Consider the following 19,309-nt stretch of genomic DNA (forward strand, 5'->3'; position numbering starts at 1 on the left):
GAAACACAGCGTCCATCGGCGTAGTCGCCTCACGCCCATGCACCAGGAAAAATGGCGTAAATCCTGTGGTGTCTTGTTTGGCGATTTTGTAGGCAAATGTCATGAAAGATAGCACGTCATCCCAGTTGCTCTGCTCAACATTGACGAACGTTGATAGCATGTCGACCAAAGTCTTATAGAGGCATTCAGTAAGCCCGTTAGTTTGCAGATGGTAGGCAGTAGTCATGTGATGAGTAATGTTGCACTGACAGTTTATCTCTGTTACAAGATTTGATTGAAAAACTTTTCCTCAATCCATAATTAACGACCTTGGGGCACCGTGTTTTAATACAATGTCTCTCAAGACGAAATTTGGATACCTCGAATGCTTCGGTTGTTTTCACGGCTTTTGTAATGGCATAGCGTGTCAGATAATCAGTGCAAACAATAATCCATCTATTGCCACTAGCAGACGTTGGAAATCATCTGAGGAGATCAATCCCAACACACTGGAAAGGCATTTTGGCTGGTGGAATTGATATGAGTCGTCCAGGTGGTTTCTGAGGAACTGCCTTTCTCCTCTGGCACTCCCAACAGTGTGACACATAGTGACGGACACTCCTAAATAAACCTGGCCAGAAAAATCTCTTGCAGATCCTATTGTATGTCTTAATAAATCCTAAATGTCCAGCCTTAGGTGTGTCACAGAATTTCTGTAGAACATCTAAGAACATGTGTTTAGGAATCACTGGTAGCCACTTCCTTCCAAACGGACCAAAGTTTTTCTTGCTAAGTAATCCATTAACTGCCTTAAATTGTCCTTTCTTACCCTCTGACCGATTTAAGGTAAGCATAATTTGAGATATCTTGGCATCCTTCTTCTTCTCAGCAGAGAGATCCTGGAGTGCAGCGAGACAGTCACTATCTTCATCAAAGTCTTGATGGTCTTGACAGGGTTTCTTGAGAGACAATCAGCATCTTGCTGTTTTCTTCCACTTTTGTACACTATGATAATGTCATACTCTTGAAGACGTAGTGCCAACCTGGTGAGTCGTCCTGTTTGATCCTTAAGACCTGTTGACCAGCAAAGTGAATGATGGTCTGCAGCAACTGTGAATGGCCTTCCATAGAGATACTGTCGAAATTTACACATGGCCAAGATCACAGCAAGACATTCTCTTTCTGTAGTTGAGTAGTTTCTCTTGGCTTTTGTAAGTGTCCTAGAAGCATAGGCTATAACCTTCTCTTTTCCATCCAAAATTTGCACCAGAACAGCACCAATCCCATACTCAGTGGCATCTGTGTGTAGTTCTGTAGGTGCTCTCTCATCATACAAACCAGGCACAGGGTCAGTCGTCAGAGTTTTTCACAGCACACTGAAAGAATCTTGTTGAGCACCACCCCCGATAAATTTAGCATTGGCTTTTAACAACTCTTGGAGTGGCCTGGCTTTGATACAAAAATCTTTGATAAAATGACAGTAATAAGAACATAATCTGAGGAAGCTTCTCGCATCTCTAATACTTTTAGGAATAGGAAATTCCATTATAGGTCTCACCTTTTCAGGGTCTGGCCGCACACCTTCATTTGACACAAGGTGTCCGAGTATTTTGATTTCTTTTGCTCCAAAGAGACGCTTTCTTGGATTAAGTTTCAGCCCGCCTTGTTGGAGACACTTAAGAAAGGCCCTCAGTCTTTTTACGTGTTCATCAGATGTCTCTGAGAACACTATAATGTCATCTAAATAACAAAGACACATCGTTCACTTCAGGTGACTTAGAAGATTATCCATGACCCATTCAAAAGTTGCTGGTGCATTACACAAACCAAACGGTATTACCTTAAACTCATACAAGCTATCAGGGGTGATGAATGCAGTTTTCTCATCATCAGCCTCATCTACTTCGATTTGCCAGTGACCTGAGTACATGTCCTTGGTTGAGAAAAACTTAGCCTCCTTCGGACAATCTAGTGTATCGTCAATTCTTGGAAGGGCATAAATGCCCCTTTTAGTTATCTTATTAAGCTTCCTGTAATCAACACAAAAGTGCCAACTGCCATCCTTCTTCTTGATGGGAACCACTGGTGACGACCATGGGCTCTGTGAAGGCTGAATGATGTCATTCTTCATCATTTTCTCTACCTTGTCGTGAATTATTGGACGTTCCATTGCTGACACACGGTATGCTCTCTGGCTTATTGGTTGATCGGTCTCCACTGCTAATCCGGTGCTTCACCGTCGATTTGTCTACTTTGCTTTTCACCTGTGGATTGAAGCATTCAGATAACTCTTGAAGCATGGCAAGTAGCTTCTTCTGTTGTTCCTTAGTGAGATTTGGTGACAGTCGAGCTAGAGGATCTTGTCTCATAGTGGTAGTGCTAATTTTACCCACAGACTCGGCACGGGATGTTTCTATGACTCTTTCTGCAATTAACGGCTCAGCGTTTGCTACGCACATGTGTCTTGGAAGGATCTGCGGTTCTCGGCAACAGTTAACTGTCCACAGTTCACTGAATCCGTTCGTAAATGAGACAACAGAGGCTGGAGTGACCAAGTTGTTCTTCAGTGGTATGCTTCTCTTACATGCCACTTCAAGATCCGTGGGTTGATGCATGGCATGACACATGACAGTTACCTTTCTAGCACTGACTGCAGGATTGATCACTTCATTCTTTTTTGTTGGATTGTCTTGATATATTGGCACCATTTTATGAAGTCATCTGCTGTCGAAACCTCCTTCAGAAGTAGGGCTTGATACATGTCCTCAGCAACACCCTTCATGAGATGTGCAACCTTATCTTCCTCCTTCATACTAGGATCCACTATTTTACGTAGCTCCAAGACATCTTGAACGTAGGATGCTGTAGTTTCTCCAGGACGCTGTGCTATGCACTTCAATTTATCTACAGCTTTGCACTTCTGTCTTTGTGTGTCACCGAAATACTTGCACAGTTGCACCTAGAATACGTCCCAGCTTGTGAGCTTCTCCTTGCTGTTCTCATACCATTACTTGGCAGTGCCCTTCAAATAGAATAATACGTTAGCCAAACCACACGGTGTCATCCCATTTGTTAAATTTGGCTATATGCTCATACACTTGTTTGGATCGTGGCCATTGACACGAGAGAACCCGAAAGGATGTCTCATGTGGTGGCACATAGTTGCTGTCATCGTAACGTCCTCTTCTTCTGTCTCTGATAGATTGCAATCCATTAAATATGGCTCAAACTCTGGTTCCTCAACACGTAAATGGCGGCTCTGTCGTGGCCTGATGGGAGCCACTATGTCATTGATAATGTGCGCTATCACAAGTTCCAATACCCAGCATCTCCACGAGAATAATGTCACGAAGAAGAAGGTGAAATTAGATGCATGATGAACACTAACTTCACTTAACAAAGGTTTATTCAGCACTTGCACATACAAGAGCGTGGAGCAAACTGCATCCAACCAGAACACGTATGGTATATATAGGTACAGAACATTCCAGTACAATGATTCTTGACATTTGTGGATACTTCTAGAATGGATTTTTACAGTTCAGGTGAGTTTTGAACTCATGACCCTGCATGCAACGGTATACTATCATAACCACTACACCACAGTTTCTGCGACAATATGAATGAGTTGTAATTATAAACGGTCAACTCATATGAATCGTTGGGGGTAGGGAGATGAAGTTCAGTGACCACATAGACTGAATGAAGTTAAAATCTTTTGGGTTATTAGGCCTTGTCATGTTTCTTCTAAAATGTTCGGCATTTCGACACCTCTGCTGGTATCTTCCTCAGGATCTTTTGGTGTCCACTACTGGTAGAACACTGTCAGAGACAAGTGTCGCGTCCACTTATAAAGGGGAAATTTTCTGGCGTTCGTGCTGGAGAAGTGATAGTATTGGTTAAAATTCTTATGGCTACCATTGGTGGGCCATAGTCATAGGCTAATACAGAAGAAGTGGCGTTGGTAACTCATCTCCTGTGGATACCATTCGTGGTCATTGTAATTGGATAGAACGGTACTATTCCACAATTATGCTGGAGAAGGGTTATTGGTTGAAATGCCTGCCATTGCTATTGGTTGGTCGTCATCAGTGGCTAGATTCAAAATGAACAGAGCAAGAGAAGGGGAATGTTTACCCAAAATATTATTGTCCACCAAAGTGACTTGCAGCATGTTGTTTATGCTGCTCACAAACTGCGGCTGCATATTTACTTCCTTGATGGCGGGGAGCCACGATGCCGGAAGCCTATAGTTGTCCTCTCTATTGAAATTAGATGCATTCTTAGAAATTTCAACTCCTTCTCGGACCTTTCTTCTATAAATGTTTGTTTCTTTAGCCGGTACACTTACTTTATTAAAATCGATTTCAGAGCCACAGTTCTTGTGTTGTTCCACTACTGCCGATTTTGCACTTTGTTTTAGCTGCATGTTCCGTTCGTGTTCCTGAATGCGTTCTTTAACAGTTCTTCCCGTTTCGCCTATATACGCTTTGCTGCAGCCACATGACACTTGATAGACTCCTGCATTGTGGAGGTAATCAGGTGCATCCGTTTCCCGTCGGAAAAAGTCTTTTATTTTGTTTTGACTGAAGAAAGATGTCTGAATACCATTTTTCTTTACAATTCTGCTTATACGGTCAGTGACCCCAGAAACGAATGGTAACCTGACGGTTTGAGAAGGCGGTTCCTCGTCATTCTTATTAGCGGTACAAATATTCCGCCTAAAAGCCCTGTTGATTAAATAACTATCATACCCATATGCCTTCAATGTCCGCTTTAAAAAATTCAACTCCGATTCTAAGTTGTTGTCATCGCTGATACGGAAGGCACGTGAAGACAGTGTATTGAGTACTGCTTGCTTCTGGGCTGGGTGGTGGTGCAAAGTGGCATCTAAATACCTGTTTGGTGTTAGTCGGCTTTCTGTACACTCTGTGACCAACAGTGTTGTCAGATCTTCTGTATACCAACACGTCTAGGAACGGGAGGCCGACCTTACTCTCAGCCTCCAACGTGAATTTGATTTTGGGGGGATTCCATTTAAAAAATTGTGTAACGCATGAAGTTCTTCTTCGCCGTGTGGCCATATAAGAAATGTATCGTCCACATAGCAGAGCCAGCAAGAAGGCTTCAAAGGAGCACTACTTAACGCTTGTTGCTCAAAATGTTCCATAAAAACGTCAGCTGCAACCGGCGAAATGGGTGAGCCCATGGCAAGGCCGTCAGCCCGTTCATAGAATTCACCATTGTATTTAAAATAGCTCGAATGAAGACATAATTCAGTTAAGTCACAAACATCTGGAACAACATTCTCTCTTATGATTTCCATTGCATCTGATACTGGGACGTTAGTAAATAACGATGTCACATCGAAGCTAACAAGAATGTCGCCTGCAGATATCCTCAGTGTGCGTATAATTTCTAAAAAATGTTTTGAATCTTTTATAAAAGTATTTGTTTTACCAACGAGATGTCTCAGTTTGCCAGGTAAATGACGTTCTAAAAAATTGGTTGGCTAGTTAATCCCACTTACTATAGGCCTCAAAGGAACTGATTCTTTATGTATTTTCTGTAGCCCGTACATTCTGGGTGAGACAGGTATTTGAGGTGTTAGATTCTTTGTAATAGAGCTGTCTAGTCTGGAGTCTGATATCAGGTTTTCCACTTTCCAAATGATGCTGTTCGTCGGATCGCTTTTTAACTTGCAATACACAGGATCAGCTAGTAGTTGTTCCGTCTTCCTGTGATAATCCACAGCGTCCAAAACAACAGTAGGATTCCGCTCATCCGATTTTGTTGCAACGATGCTTTCATTTCTCATGAGTTCAATAAGAGATTTCCTTTCCTGCGCCGATATGTTGCTTTTCGGAGTTTCGATTTCCGAAGAACTCTCGACACATCTTGTCTTACTTCTTCAGCCCGCACCTTTGGAAGACAAATCAAGGATGCTTCGACAGCACTTAAGATTTCTTCAACAGGTATTCTCTTCGGTGTAGTTGCGAAATTCAGACCTTTGCACAGAACTGAAACAGCTGCTTCATCGAGTACTTCTGACAAGAGATTCACCACTACTCGCTTTGGAGCCACAGTAGCGTCCTCCTTCTTAACTGTAACCGCTAGCTTCTCGAACTTCTGTTTTTGTTTCATAGCACTGTAATCCGAAAACCCTGCTGAAAGATCAAACGTTATTCTGTCCACTTTTTCCCAGTCCTGGGGTGAGAGAGTTGCCGCCAGTGAAAAATTCACATCAATTAAAACGGAGCTAACATAATTCAAGTCTCTGCATATTTGCTGGATTCTTTCACAGAGAAGTGCTTCGCTGGCCCTTTGATAGATTCTCCTGACTTTCACTGTCTGCACATGGTGGCTAATTCTGGCGAATGTGGGAATAACATCCTTATCATGGCACTGGGATAGAAAGGCCAAATCGCATAGTAATTTACCTCTTCTTCTGTGAAGGTTCTCCAGTCTTCTGATGGTGGTATAAACCTCTTGCCCATTCAAGCATTTTATGTAAGTCTGCAGGCTTTCATGGCCGTTGTCACTGAAGTTAAAATCCTCTGGGTTATTAGGCCATGTCATGTTTCTTCCAAAATGTTCGATGTTTTGACCTCTCTGCTGGGATCTTCCTCAGGATCTTTTGGTATCCTTTACTGGTAGAACACTGTCAGGGACGAGTGTCGCGTCCACTTATAAAGGGGAAATTTTCTGGTGTTCATGCTGGAGAAGTAATAGTATTGGTTACCATTCATTTCTGGGGTTACTGACCGCATAAGCAGAATTTTAAAGAAAAATTGTATTCCAACATCTTTCTTTAGTCAAAACAAAATAAAAGACTTTTTCCGATGGAAAAAGGATGCACCTGATTACCTCCACAATGCAGGAGTCTATCAAGTGTCATGTGGCTGCAGCAAAGTGTTGTTGTTGTTGTTGTGGTCTTCAGTCCTGAGACTGGTTTGATACAGCTCTCTATGCTACTCTAGCCTGTGCAAGCTTCTTCATCTCCCAGTACCTACTGCAGCCTACATCCTTCTGAATCTGCTTAGTGTATTCATCTCTTAGTCTCCCTCTACGATTTTTACCCTCCACGCTGCCCTCCAATACCAAATTGGTGATCCCTTGATGTCTCAGAGCATGTCCTATCAACCGATCCCTTCTTCTAGTCAAGTTGTGCCACAAGCTCCTCTTCTCCCCAATTCTATTCAATACCTCCTCATTAATTATGTGATCTACCCATCTAATCTTCAGCATTCTTCTGTAGCACCACATTTCAAAAGCTTCTATTCTCTTCTTGTCTAAACTATTTATTGTCCATGTTTCACTTCCATACATGGCTACACTCCATACAGATACTTTCAGAAATGACTTCCTGACATTTAAATCTATACTCGATGTTAACAAATTTTTCTTCTTCAGAAACACTTTCCTTGCCATTGCCATTCTACATTTTATATCTTCTCTACTTCGACCATCATCAGTTATTTTGCTCCCCAAATAGCAAAACTCCTTTACTACTTTAAGTGTCTCATTTCCTAATCTAATTCCCTCAGCATCACCCGACTTAATTCGACTACATTCCATTATCCTCATTTTGCTTTTGTTGATGTTCATCTTATACCCTCCTTTCAAGACACTGTCCATTCCGTTCAGCTGCTCTTCCAAGTCCTTTGCTGTCTCTGACAGAATTACAATGTCATCGGCAAACCTCAAAGACAGGCGTAATGGGAAGAACTGTTAAAAAATGCATTAAGGAACACGAACGGAACATGCGGCTAAAACAAAGTGCAAAATCGGCAGTAGTGGAACATCACGAGAACTGTGGCTCTGACATCAATTTTAATAATGTACTTGTACTGGCTAAAGATGCAAACATTTATAGAAGAAAAGTCCGAGAAGCGGTTGAAATTTCCAAGAATGCATCTAATTTCAATAGAGAGGATGGCTATAGGCTTCCGGCATTGTGGCTCCCCGCCATCAAGGAAGTAAATACGCGGCCGCGGTGTGTGAGCAGCATAAACAACACGCTGCAAGTCACCTGAGTGGACAATAATATTTTGGGTAAACATTCACCCCCTCTTGCTCTGTCCGTTTTGAATCTAGCCACTGATGACGACCAACCAATAACGGTAGCAGGCATTTCAACCAATAACTCTTCTCCAGCATAAGTGTGGAATGGTAGCTTTCTATCCAATGACAATGACCGCCAATGGTATCCACAGGAGATGAGCTACCAACGCCCCTTCTTCTGTATTAGCCTATGACTATGGTCCACCAATGGTAGCCATATGAATTTTAACCAATACTATCACTTCTCCAGCACGAACGCCAGAAAATTTCCCCTTTATAAGTGGACGCGACACTTGTCTCTGACAGTGTTCTACCAGTAGTGGACACCAAAAGATCCTGAGGAAGATCCCAACAGAGGGGTCAAAACATCGAACATTTTAGACATGAGATGACAAGGCCTAATAACCCAGAAGATTTTTACTTCAGTGACAATGTCCACGAAAGCCTGCAGACTTACATACTTACGCTCAATGTTACTTAAACTGGGTGGCAGACTTCATTTCATTGGTAGGTTACTAGGAAAATTCAAGAAGTTTGAAAAGGAAAATTCCACTCATTCTAGAACATTGCTCACGTATGGGAGATCCATACCAAATGTGGCTTACAGGGGATACTGAAGATATACAAAGGAGGACAGCACTGACAGTCACAGGATTGTTTGACCCATGGGAGAGCATCACGGAGATGCTCAAAAAATTTAACTGTTGGATACTTGAAGAGAGACACAAACTATCCCACAAAAGCTTACTTACAATGTCTCAAGAACCACCTTTAAGTGAGGAATATAAAATAAAAAGAAACCACTCAAGTTATCAAAGTAAACTGTGCTTTATTTTGAAGACACTGCAGTTATGTTCGAAACAAAGTATCATTCAAATGTCCACCATGGCTGTGAACACACTGATGCACATGATTGGTCCAGTTGGTACTTACTCTGTCAAATATAAGTATTGTAATGTCTGTGATAGCCTGACAAATGTTTGCTTCTGAATGTTTTAAAGTTTGTGGCTTGTCGGCATAGAAATGGGGTTTGATGCAGTCCCTAAGAAAATAATCCAAGTGTGTTACATCACATAACCATGGTGACCAATTCAAGATCCACTTCTTGAGATGATCTGGTTGCCAGTCTTCTCCTTCAGCAATCAAGCGTAGCATCGCCTGTGTGGCACAAAAACAATCCTACTGGAACCACATGTTTTCAATATCCATCGTCTCAAATTCTGCCCACAGAAATTTATTTAACACGAATCTATTGGTGTTCGCATTGATGGTAATAGTTCTTCTCTCATAATCTTGAAAGAAATAAGGCCACCACACTATAAACTCGAGTACACAGTGAGTTTTTATTAATGCAATGGCACCTCATGGACCACTTGTTAGTTCTTCTCACTCCAGTAATGACAATTTTGTGTATTGAAGAAGCCACTAAGACAAACATGTGCCTCATCTGAGAAGATGATTTTTCCACAGAAATCAAGATCTGTGCCCAACTGCTGTATGACCCATCAGTGATACCATGATGCAATCTGTTATTGTTTGGCTTCAGCTTTTGAATCAATACAACTTTGTATGTCGCAGGCCCAAATCCTTGCTAAACTGATGTCTCAGATAGCTGCAACTGCTAAGATTATCTTGAAACTGGCTCATTTGGCTCTTCCTCAGTACTGGCCATTACTGATGCAGTATTGTCCTCACTTCGCGCGTTATGTTGTCTTCTTGATGACTTCTGAATGTGTAGAGAGAAATCCCACTCAAATTTGGTCACAGTACAGCATATAGCCTGAGTAGAGATATGGTGGTGGCAACCCAGCTCTCCAGTGAATAAATGATGAGCACCCACAACTGAGCTGCCACTTTGGTAAAAATTTTTAATGATGTCTGGACATTCAGGAAGTGTGAGTCACAGCATGATGAAACTGGAAATTGTACTGGACCTTTCCACAGCTGGAAGCAAACAAAAAAATATATTAGAAACTGTAAATTGCAGTTTTAAAAAGTATCACTCGTAATTACAGATCCTATACTGTTACAAGTATGTATTGCTCTGGTAGTTGTTGTGAAGACAAGATAAGACTAATTACAGTGCACACAGAGGTGTTTAATCAATAATTGTTCCTGCATTCCATATGTGAACGAAACAAGAGGACTCACTGCCATACACTTCACATTCATTCACAGAATATAGATGTAGATCTAGATCTTCACTATATACTTGTTCCATATTTCACAAGATTCCATGCCACATTCTTGTGGTCAGAAATTTCAGAGTCACCTATTGGTCATTGGGTTTACTGTCCCACCCCCCATACATAGGGATGGTTGCCTGTCATTCTTGGTTACACACACACACACACACACACACACACACACTGTACATAACAGTATGCCCAGGTCTTCTCGTGGGGCCTTGTTTCTATGCCCTTTGTGCACTCCACAAGAGAGAAGGAAAAAATTATTCTCTCTCTATTTCTCCTTCCGTGTTGAATTTTATGGAAACATAGCTCTAGATTCCTACATCATTTACACCATTATTCTATTTTTCCAGTCCTTTTATAAGTCTACCCTCTGTGTGTTGCCCATGGGACATCATTGAGTAATGCAACACTGGCAAAACAATGACAGTGATACTCTTCATTTGATTTACTCATTTTCCTACTGAAAATGTCTTACACAATTCTTGTAGCCATTGTATGTTACAAAATTAAATTTCTAATACAAATGAAGCCTTGATTAAAGTATTATATGCTTTGAGTTGCAGGGCAAATAAACAAAACTTCTCATGAGCTTGAGCTCCCCAGTACATCTTCTTTGAAGATCTCAGCCTATTGCAGTTTTCAGACAGTGACTTTCCACTCACAATGCTGGAAGTTGTCATCCCTAGTGTTCCAAAACTTTTAAGTGCACTGGATCAGCTGGTGCGCTGTTTCACCAACCTTGAATGGCCTTTGATTGCGACTGACTCACAGCTGAGGCTGAGTTATGCATGTTGTGGGGCCTTCAAGAATAATTTGCCTGTCAAATAGTAAAGAACCTACCTAAAGAGACAGAATAAGCCAAAAGAAAAATAAGTTGGACCCCTTTATCCATACAATTTCACTTCAGCCAACTTGTACACATAGACAGTGATAGACTGAAGAGACCAACACAACAGAAAAATCCAAAAATGTATAACATATGTTTTTAAACCGGTTATTAAACTATAAGGCTGGTCTGAATCTGTATTGTTTTCATGTTTATACATAAAATAAAGGAAAGGCAACCACTCAGCTATAGCTGACTGTTGTGTGATGCATGGAAACACACAATGAAAACTTATGTACACTAGTTTTTGAGCTCTTGCTTTTTCTCTAGTAGAAGTACGCATGCTTATACTGTGAATGTGTGTACTTCTACTAGAGAAAGAGCAGGAGCTTGAAAGTGTAAATATTGTTTTCTGTTGTGTTTTTACATGTGCCATACATCAGTCAGCTAAAGGTGATAGTTGCCTTTTCTTTATTTTAGGTATTGTTCCATCCAGGAATTTTCATTGTTTTTCAATTTGTTATAGATGGCAGGTTTCAATAAAAAATTCAGATTGTATCAGACTAGGTCAAAGCAGATGAATACAGCAGTTGTGCTTCCAATCTGCAACTTATATCCAAGTATTCAATGTCTGCTTTGCTTTCTGCTGCACTTTTTTCAGCTACCTCCATTGTTTCATTTCATCCATGTAGGCTAGTTTTTAGATTTTGTCCTGAGTGCATGTTGGACTTGTTTTCAGGATGACTGTAGATCAAATTCTCTTGTGCTAATCCATATCTAGTTTTTCAATGGTCCTCTTAAATCTTTCAAGATGAATGCCAAGATGGTTCCTTTGAAAAGGACACAGTTAATTTCCTTCCCCATCTAAGCTTGTACATCATCTCTGATTGCCCCATCACTGAAGGAAAGCTAAAGTGTAATCTTTCTTCTTCTATACTAAATGTTTCACTATGAGAAATTAAAAACCAAAACAATCACATACCAGTGTTTGAACATTACAAAATCAACTAGAGATGATAAGTAGTTATTTCAGCAACACTCAGGTGGCTGTGTGGTGGACATTAGATTCACATAAGACTTGTTTTAATGTTTTGTTGTTGTTATAGGGGGAGTTCTGGTAGAATATAAATACTTTAGAACAAAGGAGACCACTCGCTAAGTCATCTTCATACACGCAAGCGAAGGAAAGAAAACTTACTAGCTTCCAGAGTAATCATTTTTCCAGCTAGAGTATAAACATGCGCGCACGCGCGCGAGCCAGCCCACACACACACACACACACACACACACACACACACACACACACACACATACTGGTGGCTGGGCACACAACGGCAGTGCTGCAGTTTGGTTGGTGGACTAGGTTGAGGTGGGGGTTGTGTTGAGTGGAGTGGGTGAAGGGGGAGAGAGTCAGGAGACAGAAAGACGCGTTACAGGTGGATGGCAAGTGGCTCAGAGGTAGGTAGCTGCTTTGCCAGCTAGGAATATGAGAAGGATGGGTGGCAGGAGCATGGGCTAGGCAAGTGATGCATGGGTGTTGAAACTGATGGGGGCATCACACACTGAACATGATGTGGAGATGTGAATTGGGAGGGGACAATAGAATGGAGGAAGGGGAAAGTGTTGGGTGGAGGGTGTGGGTACATTGGGTTACCAGAGATTGACACCAGGACCATTACAGGAGCAAAAGATGGGTTGCGAGGATAACTCCCATCTGCATAGTTCAGAGAAGCTATTGGTGGAAGGAAGAATCCAGATGGACGAGGTTGTGAAGGAGCCTTTGAAATTGAGTATTTTATGCTAAGCTGCATGCTGTTCCAGTGTGTTTGTTCTTGGCAACAGTTTCACAGTAGTCATTCATCCTGGTGGGCAGCTGGTTGGCAGGTAGTGTTAACGACGTAAAAAGCTGTGCAGTGTTTGCAGCAGAGATGGTATATGACATGGCTGCTTTCATAGGTGACCCGGTAAGGATAAGCCTCTGACAGGAGAGGAGTAGGAAGTGCTGGGTGGGTGAATTTGGCAGGCCTTGCACCTGTTTCTTCCACAGGATATGATCCCTGTGGCAGAGGGTGAGGAACAGGAGTGGCATAGGGATGAAACTGGATATTCATTAAGGAATTTCCCATTGTTACTCTGGGCCCCCCATAACAAATGTCAGGAGGATGACATATGGGTAAAATCATCACCATATTTAGAATTATTTCACAGTGAGCAGAGCAATTCAGAATTGGCACCAGCATACTAACGAAATTGTGCAGTATTTTCTGATAGACGTCCAAGAGAAAATTTTTACTGCAGTTATTTAGTTCAGTTCTATATTCAGCTCCTCACAAATTACATTTTATGTTTATTTACTGATCCACAGCTTATTTTTCTGACACTGATATATTCCAACTTCACACAAAGCAATGTCGTATTTGTAAGTTACATTGATATAACACTGAGTAATGTAGATATTTTAATGCCCATACAAGCTGCTCAAACAAGACAGTAACTTTGGAAAACTATAAAACTTGACTATGAACTAAAGAGAATGTCTTGTGAGACTTCTGCCTTCAGAATATCAGCTTGGTTTGTAAGACAACTGGTAGCATGGCACATTTATGTTGTAATCTGCTCTGATTTCCATAATCTGAGGATGAGCTTACTGTGTTTTGATAGCTAGTTTATGGGTAAAAGTACAAAGTATTTCAAGAAAATAAATTGCAGATGGGTGTTGTATCTTTTATAAATTGTCTTCTATTCACACTACAATTACAGTGTTCAACACTGATCCCAATGGAGGGGATAAAATTATTTTAAGGCATTCCCCTCATTATGTGTGGCTACATGTTTCAGATGTATTACAGTATGCATGTGCATGTGAACTCATACTGCCTAACAGTACAATTATAATTATCACACTTCACAGATCCCTACTAGTAAGTTTTTCTTTCTTAACTCTCACCATTATAACATGTAATGTGGTAGCATGATATTCAGCAGTGAAAAGTCCAGGATAGAATGTAACAATATTATGAAAAGGGTAGTTGCTACTTACCATATAGTGGAGACACTGAGTTGCATATAGGCACAACAAAATGACTGGGAAAAAATGAGCTTTCGGCAAACAAGGCCTTTGTCAGAGATAGAAAAAAACACACACTGTGTGTGTGTGTGTGTGTGTGTGTGTGTGTGTGTGTGTGTGTGTGTGTGTGTGTTTTCTATCTCAGACGAAGGCCTTGTTGGCTGAAAGCTCATTTTCTGACAGTCTTTTTGTTGTACCTATCTGCGACTCAGCATCTCTGCTACATGGTGAGTAGCAACTATCATTTTCATAATATAGCAACATGTTATTGATTTATAGGTTGGTACATGAACAGATGAAAATAAAGATTTAAATTTGCATGAGACAAGCAAATGCTTATTTAGTAATATACATCTTATTTTTACTTTTTAGGAGACTGAGTGAAAGGTGTCATTGAATTTGTCAAAGGGTGAAACTGACTTTCTGTGAGAAAGGCATGGTTATCAAGAAAAAGGAAGAAAAGAAATTACATTACAGATTTGAAGTGTCTCTAAAATCTATCAGAACAATGAGGAGAAGTCACAAAGGTATCCATTCCTATGCCATGTCAGCGTCAGAGGAACTGCTGTTTAGCATTTTGAGTGATAGTGACCCCATCCAAGTGTTTAGTAAGAACATTTGAACTTTGGACCTCTCTTAGTCTCACCTAACTCTTTCATAAATTCTTCTAATTGCTTTTTAGGTCCAGTTTCTCTCCTTTCCAACATAATTACTTTTGGTTACCTTTTCAGTTTTGCATGTTCCTTGTAGCTAATCAAGTATTCAAACTTCATGAGCAAACACTAACAAAGGCAGACCTTCATCTCAGGAAACAGAAAAGCCATTGCTATATTACTTCATACTGTCACCAGTTACTAATGGGTATCCCCATGAATGATTCATATTTGAAGTGTGTATAATGTTACATAACTATGACATCAAGTTATTAAGCATATGTTTGACTATCTTGTATTAGAAAAAGCCATTGTCCATTGCAAAAAACTTAATGAAGTTCTGTGATTACCTCAAAGTTGGAACACCAAATTAAAATCCCATTCTAAAAATTATCCACTTATTATGTAAGCATGTTTACTCTCCTAGTGTTTGTACAGTGCAGTTTTGTATATTTGTATTTGCTGCTTCGATGATGTGGTGTGACTTGTTTGGAGGCTACAGTTTTTTAGGGACCAGAACTTTTATATCATCCATTATTTTTCTCAATTATTCTGAAAAACACTAGGTGGTGATGTGCTCATCTCAAGTAGAGAAATGGAAAATGTAAAAAAAACCTTCATCAGAAATTTACACAATTGATTAAGAAGGGAGCATCTACTTTAAATTTGGTTATTTCATTCATAGCAAAATGCTGTCAATAGTGTGTTAATTTCTGTAACAGCAGAAGAATGGAAGTGCCTTGTGGTTACCTATGCTTCATCACAAGAAAGACAAAATCCACTTTCTACAGTTTATACTGGTTTACAAAAGACATGTGCGATAGCACAAGAATGAATTATCTAGTTTTATAGGTGATCATGTGTACTAATCAGTTTACTTACTTCAGTGACTAGCTCCATGCAAAAGAAATTCAGAGGAATAAATGTGATGGTGGAATGTGATTGTATTCAAAATATGTACAATGTCTTTTGGCATTCTATTAGTTTGCTAGTCATATCTGTTGTTTTTAAAACTGTGCAGCTATTTACATTGTAATTCTGCTTTTAGTGCAGAGAATTTTGTTTTAAATAAAGTGTTAATATTGTTCATCTATATGAAACTCTATCTTTACTGTCTGAGCATGCATTAGTTGTTGGTTACGTGTGCCACCCATTAAATATCCAGCAGATTGCAACTGTTGCAGTCACGCATAAAGAGCAGTTTTTGATGTCACAGTGTTCTTTCTGACACACACACACACACACACACACACACACACACACATACATACATATATATTGGGCTTGCATTTGGGGGGATGGCATTTCAAATCTGTTTTGTCCATTTATCTTGATTTAGGTTTTCCATTATTTTCCTAAATCACTCCAGGCAAATGCTGAGATGTTTCCTTTGCCAGGGCATGGCCAATTTCCTTCCCCATCTTTGAACCAATCTGAACTTGGGCTCTGTCTCTAATGACCTGAAGATTGACAAGACATTAAATCCTAAGACTGCCCAAAATTATTATAACGGGAAAGCCTATGCAGTCAACTCAGTACTAACGTTGATAATCATACAAGTAACTGTTTATGTTGCCATTCGTAGAGTATTTTTTCTGTTTTCAACATATCTAATCTCCAATAAATGTCCTCTAGTAATTTTATTTGAACTTTCTTCTTAAGGCAACACACTTGCAGATAAAAGTGATGTTACAAAGCCAAACCAATGTACTAACTAATTCATTTGGAATCAATGGTTTCAATTTACTTTTCACCTTCAAAATCCTCTCTCATAAGTCACAAAATATTCAGTTTGTTACTTGTACATAACTTTACAATAAACTTGCATGAACAGTTGTTTAAATATATTAGCAGGCTTCCAAACTGTAATCAGTTACAGCAGTTTTGTGGCTTATATAGCTTCAAGTTTATATTCAGCAAAATATTTAGACATAGCTTGTGCATGATATTGAAAAATTAATTTAAAACTAAGTGAAATGATAAAAATTACCTTAAGACTATTGCATGCAAATTTTTAAGACCTATCGTTAATTGATGTCTCTCAGATCTGAGTAACGTTTAATCTTATGCAAGATCTGATAGTGGCTAAATCTTCTTTTTGCATAAAAAAATTACTATCACTGAGCTAAATAATATGATATGATAGCATTTCCTAATGTTAATTTGCAGAAAGGTGCTGAAACATATTTTATCAGGTTTTTACACAATAATATAAAAGCTCTAGATTCAATGCCTGCAGATCTTTTTATTTTCTTCATTGTTCAAAATATTGTGATAGTTCTTGAATAATTGAAATACAGTCTATTTTGATTTCACTGCTTAAGTGCCTCTTTGCATATTGTAATCAGTCTAATCTCATCTTCACTGTTTGTACAGGAGCAACACACGCAAGGACTGGTTCTTGGTACTTTGTAAATAGTCTTTTAGTTGGCATCTATCTCCATGTGTTTTCCAGCTCATATATTTCATTGCTTCCATGATGCCCTCCTATGGGTCAAAAAAACCTGTTACCATTTGTGCTGTCATTCTTTGTATACATTTAGTATCCTCTTATCTCACATACTTGAACAATATTCTAGGGTGGGTTACATTTGTAAGCAATGTCCTTCACAGTCTTCTTGCATTTTTCCAGTATCTGCTGATGATCTGAAACCTGCCATGTACTTAACCTACAACTGATGATGATGATGATGATGATGATGATGATGGGTACACAACAGCAAGGTCTTTAGCTACTTACCGTTACTGGTTGCTGGTCAGTGCTTACAGTCCTTGTAGAACCTAGCCTTCTTTGTCACCTGCCACCATTCATCTCTGTCCAGTGCTTTCCTTCTCCAATTCCTGATTCCCATTGCTTTTAGATCTCTTCCATATTTTGGAGCCATCTTTTCCTGCATCATCATCTTCTCCTTGTCTCCTTGGGCTTTCCTATAAACACTTTCAAACACTCAGAGTTTCCAGCATTCTGTGTATGTGACCAGCCCATGTTATTGATCCACGCTTGATTTTCACTACAGTATTCATCTGTCCATAAAATGTCTGCAGTTATGCATTTGTCCTCATTTTCCAGCTTTCTTCCTCTCTCTGTGCCCCACATCTTTTTCTCAAAATTTTCCTTTCCTATCTCAATCCCCAGCCTTTTTCCTTTGTAGTCACAATCCATACATTACTATGTGTCTTAATAGGCTCAAATGTATTTTGATTTTTTGTGTTCCTAATAGTATCAGTTTCCACTTGCTATCCTTTCTTGAATTTCTCTTGTTGCCCTGTTACCAACTGTTGTTATTGAACCTACACATTTAAAAATTTCCACTCTTGATATTCTTTCCCATTTATTTCTATTGAAGTCTTTTCTCTATCCCTCCCTGGATCTCCCATCATCATATATGAGGGTGGTTTGGTGGTTTGAGAAGTTCTCAGAACAGAACAGAAAAAAAGTACTTACATCACTGAAACTTTTTTTTATTTTTCGGTGTAATCTCCTTGTAGATTAATGCACTTGGTCCATCTATATTCCAGTGCCTTGACCCCATCATGAAAATGAGTTTCCTCCAGGCCTGCAAAATAGTTGTCAACTCTGGCCATCAGTTTTTCATTTGAAGTGAATCTTCGTCCACCAAGAAACATTTTCAGTTTTGGGAAGAGGTGGAAGTCTGAAGGAGCAATATCAGATGAATAAGGTGGATGTGGCAATGATTCATACCTTAGTTCGTGTAATTTTACCATGGCATTCCCATGCGTTTTTGATCCAACGCCAAGAGTCGCAGCACCCATCTTGCAGATACTTTTTCATTTCTACTTCTTCAGTTAAAATGTGATATACCCTTTCAGATGGCATGTGGCAAGCTTGAGCAATTTCAAGCACTTTCAACTGGTGATCCTCCGTGACTATTTGTGCACTTTTGCAATGATTTCTGGAGTAGTGGCACATCTTGGCCGACCACTGCGCAGATCATCGTCTAAGCTCGCCCAACCAAATTTAAATTCATTTGTCCACTTGGTAACAGTTGAATATGAAGGAGCAGAGTCCCCCAGTTTGTTCTGGAAATTGGCATGAATGTTTTTTGTTTTCATACCTTTCTTTATGAAGTACTTAACCACTGTTCGAATCTTGATTTTTTTCCATCTTCGCAAATCACTATGCAGGAACAACAACAGAGCCATGTCACTGCCACAGCTCTCTTCCAAGAGCACTGACGTGGCATGTGTTTACAGGCAACAGTCCAATGAATATCATGTGAACAACTCATTGTGCTAGTGCTGATCTCTCTTGGTGATTATGAGAACTTTTCAAACCACCTTCGTAGTTTGTTTTGCCTGTATTCAGCTCCAGTCCTAACTCCCATGCTGCTCCTTGTAATGCAGCATAATTACCCTTCGAAACTCTGACATTCCTAGCAATTAATGCTACATTATCAGTGTTTGCCACTACATGCATCTGCCAGTTACATATTGTTCCTCCTGGATTTCTTGACATTTGCAAAATTTCCTTCTTTAGGGCTACATTACAGAGCATCGCAGAGAT

The 19,309-nt window shown here is 39.9% G+C and overlaps 2 protein-coding genes across 3 annotated transcripts in view; one reads left to right on the forward strand and one right to left on the reverse strand.

The window, feature by feature from the left end:
- The window catches only part of LOC126473417 (transmembrane protein 19), a 90,488-nt gene extending 74,611 nt beyond the window's left edge, over nucleotides 1-15,877 (forward strand). For both annotated transcript variants that reach the window (XM_050100444.1, XM_050100443.1), the window contains exon 8: nucleotides 14,504-15,877. The gene's annotated coding sequence lies outside the window, so the exon portion shown is untranslated. The remainder of the gene's footprint in view (nucleotides 1-14,503) is intronic.
- On the reverse strand, nucleotides 5,794-17,669 carry LOC126474793 (uncharacterized). Its single transcript, XM_050102269.1, has 2 exons — nucleotides 17,552-17,669; nucleotides 5,794-6,143 (listed from the first exon to the last, which is right to left on the reverse strand). The coding sequence occupies exons 1-2, from the start codon at nucleotides 17,667-17,669 to the stop codon at nucleotides 5,794-5,796; spliced, it is 468 nt and encodes a 155-aa protein (XP_049958226.1).
- Between the last annotated feature and the right edge of the window lie 1,640 nt (nucleotides 17,670-19,309).

Source organism: Schistocerca serialis, chromosome 4 (assembly GCF_023864345.2).
Source record: "Schistocerca serialis cubense isolate TAMUIC-IGC-003099 chromosome 4, iqSchSeri2.2, whole genome shotgun sequence".
Lineage (NCBI taxonomy): Eukaryota > Metazoa > Arthropoda > Insecta > Orthoptera > Acrididae > Schistocerca > Schistocerca serialis.

Excerpts from the sequence above, each read along its gene's own strand:
- LOC126474793 (XM_050102269.1), bottom strand. The coding sequence starts at position 17,669 with ATGGCTCCAAAATATGGAAGAGATCTAAAAGCAATGGGAATCAGGAAT. Across the intron at positions 6,144-17,551 it reads GGCTAGGTTCTACAAGGACT|GGTTTTCGGATTACAGTGCT; the intron begins GTAAGCACTGAC and ends ATCTTTCAGCAG.